Source organism: Hydra viridissima, unplaced genomic scaffold (genome assembly GCF_058129835.1).
Source record: "Hydra viridissima isolate aposymbiotic clone 2 unplaced genomic scaffold, HvirCarnegie_v1 scaffold_7, whole genome shotgun sequence".
NCBI lineage: Eukaryota > Metazoa > Cnidaria > Hydrozoa > Anthoathecata > Hydridae > Hydra > Hydra viridissima.
Window position 1 is genome coordinate 10,962,703 of NW_028324306.1, and position 11,027 is coordinate 10,973,729.

The following is an 11,027-nucleotide window of genomic DNA, read 5'->3' on the forward strand; positions in this document are numbered from 1 at the left end:
TTTATGGTGCACTTTTCAAACCACAGGAGCAGAGCGCTTGCCATATAAAGTACTTGAGAGTAAATTTTTCAGTTTGAATTTTTTTAAAATTTTTCACTTGAATTTGTTGGCAACATATCTACTCATAAAAATATTGCTGACCTGGCGATTATGAAAAGTCCTTTTTGTAATAGGTTTCATTGTCTTCAATTATGCACAAAATTTCTCGACTTAAAAGTTTATATAGCTTTTTTGAACCACGATTTTAGTTTTCGAGTAATTAACGATTTAAGGATGCTGAATTTCGTCGTGCTAAACCGATTGGTGACCCCTGTCACTTCTTTATCTCTGCCTTTTATATCTTTTTTTGAAAACTCTGAACTGTGAGGAAGCTAAATCTAATTAACCAAGATGCTATTCATAACAATCAAAACACCCAAAATCAACCATTAATATTTTACACGCTATCTAACGAAAATGAAAAGACGCCAACGCCCAAAAACAAAGCAACAAATTTAAAAACGAGAAACCCGAAGGGAGAAGTGGAAAAAAAGGGGAGAAAAGAGAAGAGGAGAAAAGTGGAGAGAAGAGGAGAAAGAACTTAAGAGATAGGTTACGAGAAGGTTTTGAGAAAGTTACGAAAATTGTTGAAAGTGGGGAAGACAAGTTATAGTATAAGGGATATACGGGTGGGCATTTCGGGTAGGGAGATTTATAGTTGGTTACATGATAAACGACAAAAGAAGGAATAGAAGAATTAGTAAGAAACAGTTTTTTTATATAGTGTAAAGCGGAGAATATATTATTTGTTAATAACAGCATAAAAAGATTTGTTGTTCATAAAGAAAATATGGAAGAAGAATATCGCGCGCCAAGAAAATTACGCGCGTATTATAACACAAGTCAGAGTGCTACCATTACACCGAACCAAGAGGCATCCATACATCTATACACCCTATCCTCCTAAAATACGAACAAATTAAACCCCATTCCTCGTAAAGAAAACCCCGACTCACAAATATAGAATTGATATTTATTTAAAAGACCCGCCTCATAGAACTATCAGAGTTTTCAAAAAAAGAGATCAAAGGTAGAGATAAGGAAGTGACTGGGGTCACAATCGAAAAAAAAGAGAATAGTTGCTTCTTATTCAAGTTGCCAACGATTTTTCTGAGTTTCACCTACTTCTAAAATTTCGTTTCGCACAATCTGATAAAGTTAACCAATTATTTTAAATATAAAACTTAAGAATTTTCAGTATGTTTTGTAAATAAGTTACTTTATCTTCATAAATATCTGAAGATAATCTGAACACAACTTGACTTCTCGCTCTGCAGCATTTCTGGTAACCTCGAAGGTTTTAGCAAACAACTATCTATAAATAGTTCCATCCTTATCAGTTTCTAAAGAGGAAACTTGAGTTGCTTACAATTATGCTCAAATTGATAGAACAATTCGTTTCCCAATAAATGACAAATGCTCTGTGTTCTCTTTGATAGAACAATTCAATTGATAGAACAATTCTCTTCCCAATAAATGACAAATGTTCTGTGTTCTAATGGATGGAAGATTAAGATTTATTGTTTTAAGCTCTGATCCTCCAAAGAGATAAAATTTTGCAGCTTACTTATAATCATCTTAAGAGTCTGTTTTCTTTTTGAGGAAAGAGATATAAATATCTAAGGAACTTTTTTAATAAAACTGAATGGAAATTTCTCTGAGCAAATCTATTCTTTCTCAAAATCTTTAAAATATATATTTAATTTTTATTTCTTTTTTAAATAAAAAGTTCCAAATTGCTCCCAGGATCAGTTCTAAATAATGATGGTAACCAAGTTGCCAGTCATAGAAGAATTAAAAGATGATGGTAATCAAGTTGCCAGTTAAAAGAATTGCCATTGTTTTGCATTCCTCTTGAATAGTTTCATTTTATACCTTTGCATTACAAGGTCTCGTATCAAAACTTGGGCAAAATGTTAACTTTAAGATCCAATTCCTCTAATCCCTCTAAGACTCAAAGAGTTTCTCATCCCAATACCATTCCTCTAATCCCTCTAAGACTCAAAGAGTTTCTCATCCCAATATCAAATAATCTGATTTAATGTAATTTTTAAATTCTGTTATTATTTTCCTTGTCTTCACTTGCTTTCTTGGTCTTGTTATGGTATTTATAAAAATGTTTACACACTTAGGTTTAACACCCCTCCTGCATAAAATGAAAGTAAAATTTTTGAGAGCTAGAAGCTTTATCTGCATCTATTGCTTGTCTGGTTTTTTTAATGTCATCTTTTAAACTGGGAAAACTAATATTAAAACTGCCATCTAATGAAAGTGAAGCTCTGTTCATGTAAATTACCAAAATAAGTAATTTTTAGAATAAGTTAAATATTGAGATAACTTTCATATTTTAATGAGATAACTCAAATAAAATATTTCAAATGAAATATTTCAAATGAAATATTTCATTTGAAATATCTCATTCATAATAAATATCTCAAATATGCCTATCTTCATGGGCCATGACATGGCGTTAATTGTCCACTTTAGAACTTGTTTGGATCAATTTAGTTTTTTACATTTAGACTCACTAATGACGGATTTTTCAAAGAAGTAGGCAGCATTACACGGTTAATTCTTCTTTTTGTACCAACCTCTAATTGTTCTTTTTTTAAGATGGTCACATTTGCTCCTGCATTTCTTCAGGAAAACCTTGTAAAGAGTTCAGGATGATATTGAAAGCTTTTATAAATTTGCAGTAAATTAAATGTTTTGGAGTGTTGGCCTTAATTTCAACTCCATTAGAAGCACAAGTTTTGAACTGAGGGAACTTTGTTAGATGAACCTGGATGTAACTGGATCACTTCCTGATTATTACAATCTTCTTTAAAAATTAGTATTAGAAAAGTGAATAAGCTTCTTTACATTTTATACAAATATTGCAAAAAGAATCACACATAAACATAAAATATCATTTCAAAAAGTAACTATAAAAAAGAAATTCCAAAATTAAATCCTTGTGGAAACACTTGGGCGAGTATGGTCATCCACCAGAGTGAATATAAAACATCTTAGAAAACGACAAAATTCTTAATGGTTAGAGAGTCAGCTATATCACTGTCAATAAAAACCCGTTTTACAAATTATTATTCATCAATTTTTCAGGTCAATTAAATATATATATATATATATATATATATATATATATATATATATATATATATATATATATATATATATATATATATATATATATATATATATATATATATATATATACATATATATATAATATTCATTCTTTTTTTTTTTTTTTACATTTACATTTACAGACATTTTATTTCTAATGCTTTCTAATCCTTTCTAATGCTTGGACGCATTGTTGGTGGTCATGACATTGGTAACAACAAGATTTACTTCTTAAACTTCTAGATTTAATTGAGTAAGTAAAGTAAGTTTAACAAACTTCTGTATCAAACCTCGCATGTTATCCATATTGTAAATTCAGTACGAATCAGTGAAGGTAAAAAGAGTTGGCTTCCAGAAGTTCTATAAACACTTCCAAAAAAATTCAAAAATATATATTTTTTTGAATTCTCGATTAAACATCGTAATCATTAAAAAAATCTGGAAAAAGAGAATTATTGCGCACGGGCTATCTAAAAAAAAAAAAAAAAAAAAATTGAGAGCTGTTCCAAATGAAAACATGAAAAAGAATAACATTCTAGAGCAAACAGTTTTTTACTGTATAAAAACGTCTGATATTATCCAACTAGGCAATTTTTTTCTGATGTTAATATAAAGTTAAGATATAATAAGTGAAGAAAATCAAAAGTGAAATGCTACTGACTGACAGCGACATTCACAGCAAGTCATTAAATTTTAAGTCATCAATTAATAATGTTATAAAAGAAATTGGAGGCATAAAATGTGAGAATTTGCAACACAAATGGAAGATAAATGAGCTTTTATGCGAAGTTGCAGATCTTAAGTGTAGGAACAGTGAACTAGAAAGAATTGTTGCTGAGTACGAAAAACAGCTCAACGAAGCTCAAGGGTTGCAAAGGTCAGGTTTAGTTAGAGGTACACACACACACAGACACACACACACACACACACATTCATACAAACACACACACACACACACACACACACACACACAAACACACACACACACACACACCTTTATAGGATTGTTTGTATTTATTGAAATACTCGTGTTTATAGGGAAGCTCACATAAAGATCGAAAGGCAAGGCGAGGATATTTCACGACTCTCTGCAAAGGTGACTTGTTTTTTTTTTTGTCCATTTTATCAAAAAAGATGGCAAAACATATAGCTAACTGTAAAGCAAATTCCAAAGGATAATCAACATTAAAATCAAAAGGTAAAAACAATAAACTAAACCAAGTACGAAACGTATGAGATTTATAACGAACTAAACCAAGTATAGAGCGCTAAATCTTACGATATTGAAATACCTTTTACTTTTTACGCAGAATCAGGAGGTTTTGTCTTTTTGGCCACTAAAAGTTAGCGGTTCTGAAAGTTTTAAACTTTTACATTAAAATATGGTTACATGTGGTACAATTAATGTTAAAATATGGTTACATGTGGTACAATTAATGTTAAAAAATGGTTACATGTGGTACAATTAATGTTAAAATATGGCTACATGTGGTACAATTATGGTTATTTTAGTGATTTTCAATTTTACTAAAAAGCTTCTTGAAGCTCATTTTTTGATTCTTTGACGATTTCTTAATCTGTGGACCTACCAAATAAAATTCTTTGTTTGCAATGTCGCTTATTCTTTGGAGTTTGCTTTTCAGGTAGCTATATAATTTGCCATCCTTTTTGATGGTATTTGCAAAAATCTCTATCAATCTTGATTTTATACATTAAGGTAGTGAAAATTATTTTTTAGAAACAATTGCTAGTACTAAATAATTTCAATTCACTAAAACAGTGAAATTTCAAGTATTAAAACAGTGAAATAGCATTTTGCTTCAGAAAAATTTCAGTTTTTATTTAGGGCGGACGCTTTGGTTGAAGCTTTTTGCACTCAATTTAAAAGTGAATCATCTAAATACTTAAAAAAAAACTATTCATAATGAGAACTTTTGATGTGTATACCCGAGTATATATATGAAAAATATATCGGAATCATGGTCTATCATAATGAACCAAGAGAATCTTTTAGTAAAAAATTTTTTTAACAATAAATTCTTAGATTTGTTTACGAGTTAAAAAGTTTTATTTTGCTTTTTTTTCAATTAGTATTCAACATTGCGTGCTAAAAAGAAGAAATTGAACAAGCTGGTAAAACAACAGTTGGAAACGAACTCAATCTTAGAGAAAGTACACGGTTTTTGAATCATTTCAGTTTCAATAATAATTTAAACCTAATGTTTTTATACAAACCTTGATTGTTTATACAAGCCTTGATTGCTGTAGGATGTTGAAGCCTATAAAACTTTAAAGAATCAGATAATTTCAAAGGAAGAAGAGAGTTTGCGATTAGCCATTGAAATTGAACGTAAAAATTCTGAAATAGCAGATGAAAAACGGTACACTCAATCAATTGTAAGTTTTATCTTAGCTGATTGCGGCTCAAATTGAAAGCTCGTTTCCTGCTATGCATTAATTAGTGCAAAATAGTTTTGTTAAGTAGCATAAAGTTATTTTAATAATTGGCACAATATTACTTTATTAAATGGAAAATTCTTTGTTTTTAGCAAAGTGTGTTGCTTGATATGGAAAAGCGAAATTTGAAGATGACGGAGCAATTTAAGCAAATTCAAAAAAACCAAGTAAAAACTCAGTTATTCACATTAAATTGTCCTACCAGCAAATTATATTTTTTAACTTACTATGAAATTTAAATATGGTTTTTTATATTTTAGATAATTTTAAACAAATCGCTTTACGATCTGGAAAATGTTAACAAGACAAAAGAGCAACGCATTAAGGAATTTAAGGAACAAATAAAAAACAAACAGTTTGTTTCAAACGTTTTTCATAACTCATTTGTTTATGAAACTTTATACATCCTTTTTTATACTCCCCGTGTTTCTAAATTGTGGAATAAGCTTTGCTTTTGATTGCACCTTTCAATGCAATTTTGGGATGCGACGATTTTAGTTTTCAACGAGATGACATTTCTTTTGGTTTAGAGAAGCTCTGGACAAATCTACAGCAAAGTACAAATCTTTGTTAAAAGGAATCGGTCAAGATCTTGAAATGACTAGGTAACGATTGTTTATTAAATAGTCGTTCTAATTTTAGTTTGCATCCTGACGCATATTCAAACAATTTTTTACTAATTACTTCGCTGAGGTTCATTATCAAACTAGTTCCAGGCTGGGCTGGATTAAAAGTATAGTTTGCCTGGGGTTGTGCATAACATTGGTCTCTAGATCATAAAAATATAGCCGACCTTTTTTTTTTCTACTGTGTTAAAGCGCTACTATGTCATTATTAAAAATGAGCTCGCTCTTCAGATACGAGGAAAGATGACACATAGTAAATAAAGAACACGCTTTTTTTGTGCAAACTCACTTTTACTGCGCTTTTTGTCCGTAGTATCCTAAACATCGTTCTTGACACACAACAGAGACGGATGTGGTGTTTGAGTTACACGCATGCTTGTCGCATGGTCAAGCGTTAATTTGACATCTTTCTAAATCGAAAAAAAAAACATTCACAACTGCAAGTTACAACATTTGAGACACAAGTAGCACAAGTACGTAGCACTATAAAGATATTAGAGAGTGTTTTTATTTTCATTGAAAAACAATTTCTTTGCATCTCGACCTTTAAATTTTGAGATTAACTTAAAATTTGTAGTGAATTATATCGTCAGATGACATTGGTTCCAAAATCATCAGGATAGTATTTTAAGTAGCAGAGTTATGCAGTCTCCCAAGATCTCTCTTTTAAAATTAAATTATCAATGAAATTTTTTTTTCTCTGTTTGATTTTTATGATCTCTCTACCATACAGTTTTGATGCAAATCCCAATCGTCTACGCATGCGCATCAAGTACATCCGTATCAGCTTTAAGATCCAATTTAGAATTTTTCGATGTCTTTTTTCTTTTGTAGAACAGGCAATTTAACTGAAGTGTAGTCCTCCATACTTGATTATGTAGAACCACACTTCAGTTAAATTGCCATGCCCAACTGTTTTATTAAATTGTTAAGAATATCCAATCACAATGTCCCGATACTGCAACTGAGTTTATTTGTTATATCTAAGACGTTAAACTTGATCTAAACAATTTTGTATAAGAAACCTGTTCACTTTTCGTGCTATTGGTGAATAAGAGAGCCAATCTTTGAATCTCTCTGAAAGCTTAACTTTTTTAACAGTTAACTGTTCTTTGTAAAACGAAATAAATTGTAAAACTTAACCCAAAGAAGTCGCTAATGCTTTGAAATCTTCGAACTTGAAAATGTTCTAAAAAGATTAACCTTAATTTCATTTGAAATCCGCATCAATAACAATCAATGACAATCAACGCCATTTACAAAAAACTTAATTCTTCAAAAATAGTCTGGAACATTGCCATTAGAATTAGCAGCATCAATAACAAGAAATAAATTATTCATTTTTTTGGTAGTTATCAAATTTTGCAAAGTGAAAGCTGAGGAAAGTAACTGGAAGCTATTATTCGGAAAATGATTTAAGCCAGTGATTACAACGTCTCCGCAGATCGGTTCACCATCATTGGCCTATACTCCATAAAAAGTTAAAGAAAACAAAAGTAAACAAAAGAAATTAATAGAAAATAAAAGAAAACGATGAAATATTCAATTCACCAGCAAAAAAATGACTGAGAACAAATTACTTGAAAAAATTGGCCAGGACAAGAAAATGTTAAAATAACGCACGTCTTTCAAATTCAGACCAACGAAAATGCGAAATGGCAGGCTTTCTCATGCAACACTGTTATGCAGCATCTTGGCAACTTCTTGTGAAGGAAAACAATCTTTCTTAACAATTTAAAAGGTAAAAAAATTACTCAACATCAACAATTGGTGAAAAGCTAACAAATCTTGCTCTTTTCTGAATTGAACACGATGATAAATATATGAAGTATGATAAATATAAAGATGTAGATCGCATCGTCAATTGTTTTGTAACTGTGAAACTTTAAAAAAAAAGAAAACATTTTTTTTTTTAAATTGATACAAATACACTTGTTAATTTGTTTTTTCTTTTTTAGCAAATTTCTATTTAGAAAAAGTTTGACAATTTTTACAAAAATTGTTTGGAATATAGACATAGTTTTATTGTTAGTGATGTGTTTATGTTGTAGTTGTTTATGTTGATGTTGTTAGTGATGTGTATATGTACAGTTGTAGTTGTTTATATTAATGTTGTTAGTAATGTGTATATGTACAGTTGTAGTTTGTACTTTTATTGTGTACGTAGTTGAAATTAGAAACTATATTGTTTAATTCTTGAAAAGATACGAGTTGGTTGAACGCCGTCGAGAAGTTTTGCAACTTAAACAAGAAAACCTGCTGAAAGATTTTACATTTCAAGAGACCACTCATACGTTGATAAAAATTGGAGTTGGTCTTAAAACAAAAGAGAACGGAGAGGAGAATTCGAGATTATAGAAGCAAAAAGTTTAAACAAATTCTTCTTTTTACAAAGAAATATAAACTTGAAAGAAAGGTTTTAGTTTATAAATTGTTTAGCAGATGTTTAATTTTATCCTTTTTTTGTTATATCATTAAAAAATATCGAGGATAAAAAAAGTTATAAAGGTATTGTTTTAGATGTTTAATGTTTTGCTATTGTTTTCGTTCAACATCAAATTTGTTGGTTAAGTAAAAAAGTTATAAAGTCACAAGGAGTTGATTGGATGCAGCAACTAAATGGCAACAAATAAATAGAAGTGAGCATCGATTACACTTCGTAGCAAATGTTAATGAAATTTTTGTTTGGGTTAATTTTTTAGTGTTTCTAGGTGAAATCGGGCTGGTTTCAAAAATGCAATCAGTTTTAGTGTAGTATTTACAGTTACGCTAGAAAATATGAAAAACGAGTAAAAAGCAAACGTCATTGATGCATCAGCAAAGCCAATATAAATACAAACAAATGAAATAGAAATGAACGCAATGTTTCCTTGACAACCACATCAACTGTATTAAAGATGTAAGAGCTTACTGTTCAACATAACAAATAGAAGTAGAAAATCCATATCAAATCATCAAAAATAGTATGAAACTGTGACTAAAAGTGACTAAAAGTGAAGCGCAGAACGTGGTTTTCTCCTGTAACTAGACCATCGTTATAAAGTAAATTCCATGCACAGCCCCCCATCATCATATCATTCCATCTGCCCTGATAGCGTTTTTCCATTTCTCACATATCTTTGTGAAACTGCTCATTGTGTTCTTCACTAGCTGCACCAAGATTCGACCTAAAGAAATTTAAATTAGAACGCAGTAAGTGTTGCGGTAATCAAATCGTCATAAAACAATTAATGTCCCCCTGGTTAATATGTATAAATAGCGTGATCTTCGAAACCTCGCTCTCTTGAAGTTACAACAACGGACTCGGGCAACTCTTGTACCACTAACTGTGATATACGATCTCTTCTTTGTATTTATCGCCTATTTGTATAACAATACTCATATAATATATTAATAAATTGAACTCGTTTTACAATACGACTCTTACGTAAAACAACAGTTAGTGCATCTTAATCGACATTTTGCATGGAAGCTCTCAGCTCTGTTGTTGCTAAGGAAACCAATATTTTTCCGCAAAGCATTCCAAGCTCTTTTCTCTTGACTAGTTTTAGTATTATACAGTTCACAAAATTCTTATCACGCAATTCTTTAGAGGAGCAAGATGTTTTTATAAAAAATGAGCTCGTACTTAATATTGTATGCTCCAGCTGTAGATTTTATTGCTCGTACTTAATATTGTATGCTCCAGCTGTAGATTTTATTGCAATAGCCATTCTTGTTTGATGAAAAATATTTAATTCAGTCAAATGCAGACAACAAGAATATAATAATCAAAGATATAGTATTATTAAACTAAACATTTATTTCAAACTTAAACATGAAAAACCGTTGAAGAAATTAATAACAGTTTATATTCTATGATAGGTAAATGTGAATTTTTTAAATGACTGGAGGACCCCCTAAACATAAGTAAGTAATATTTCATATTATACCATTTAGGCCCAAAAGGAAACTTTTTTAAATGGGTACAAGGATATTTAAAAACCTTGGGGCGTTTGATGTACCCTATGTATACATGCTCAATAAAAACTAGCAATAAACTCTTCAAATAACACCACGTCACAAAATTTTATTTGGCTGGATATTTCCAGGTTTCTTACAAAATTTGAGGTTGCTTACTTTAGTGGTGTGTTTAGTTTTTTACATGGCTATAATACTTTAATTTTTCGTCATTTGCGGATTATCAGCATTAAGATGTCATTTTAGTCAATCTATTTTTCTATACTTCGGATTTCAGAACTTTTATGTGTAAACTTTTATTTTTATTTTAAAACAAATATTAATTTGACATGTAAAAGTTAGTTATGCCAAGTAGAGTTGAGATTGCAAGTAAGATGGCAAGTTATCACCAGATTAGTTTTTTTATGTTTGTGGCGCCGAAACAAGTGAAGGCAAACTTCACGCCTAATAATTAGTATTTCACGCCTAGTAATTAGTACTTCACTGCCTATAAAGCATACTTTGAAATGAGAATGGGTTATCAAGATAAATCATGGACTCCACATATCGTTTTTAAATGCTTCAGGTCAACACTGGTATTTTATGACAAAGCAAATACTGCAATGATTTCATTACTAAAAGCTTGTGAACGCATCATACAACTGCTAAAGGAAAATGCTAAACTTAGCGCGATACCAAATTAACCCAGGTCAAATGCATCAGTTGTAAGCAGGATAAATGCTATGGAAGCTTCACTATGTGAAACTTTTCCACTCTGGCCAGCTGATGTAGAAAAGCTAATTGCAAATGCTGAAGATACGGCATTTCTCCACTCTATGA

At 30.5% G+C, this 11,027-nt stretch overlaps 1 protein-coding gene and 1 long non-coding RNA gene across 4 annotated transcripts; one reads left to right on the forward strand and one right to left on the reverse strand.

Moving 5' to 3' along the window:
• The first annotated feature begins 3,427 nt into the window (after window positions 1-3,427).
• LOC149886119 (uncharacterized) lies at window positions 3,428-9,658 on the forward strand. Of its 3 annotated transcripts, XR_016454393.1 has the most exons (10): window positions 3,428-4,042; window positions 4,204-4,261; window positions 5,257-5,337; window positions 5,434-5,562; window positions 5,715-5,789; window positions 5,883-5,977; window positions 6,153-6,227; window positions 8,453-8,664; window positions 8,769-8,887; window positions 8,960-9,658. XR_016454393.1 is itself a non-coding variant. In XM_090093723.1 (8 exons), the coding sequence occupies exons 1-8, from the start codon at window positions 3,816-3,818 to the stop codon at window positions 8,604-8,606; spliced, it is 894 nt and encodes a 297-aa protein (XP_089949849.1). In that variant the 5' UTR covers window positions 3,428-3,815; the 3' UTR covers window positions 8,607-9,658. The 3 variants fall into 3 exon arrangements, 1 of the variants encoding a protein (XP_089949849.1); XR_016454394.1 differs by having other exon boundaries at window positions 5,434-5,546; window positions 8,453-9,658; XM_090093723.1 differs by having other exon boundaries at window positions 8,453-9,658.
• Window positions 5,979-8,454, reverse strand: LOC149886120 (uncharacterized). The gene is made up of 2 exons (XR_016454395.1): window positions 7,829-8,454; window positions 5,979-7,712 (listed from the first exon to the last, which is right to left on the reverse strand). It is a non-coding gene; the product is annotated as an uncharacterized LOC149886120 (long non-coding RNA).
• Window positions 9,659-11,027: the final 1,369 nt, after the last annotated feature.

What these genes read in the sequence shown, in the direction of transcription:
- LOC149886119 (XM_090093723.1), top strand. Translation starts at nt 3,816, where the DNA reads ATGCTACTGACTGACAGCGACATTCACAGCAAGTCATTAAATTTTAAG. An exon ending in CGAACTCAATCTTAGAGAAA is followed by an intron (nt 5,338 to 5,433) that starts GTACACGGTTTT and finishes TGATTGCTGTAG; the next exon opens with GATGTTGAAGCCTATAAAAC. An exon ending in CAAGATCTTGAAATGACTAG is followed by an intron (nt 6,228 to 8,452) that starts GTAACGATTGTT and finishes ATTCTTGAAAAG; the next exon opens with ATACGAGTTGGTTGAACGCC.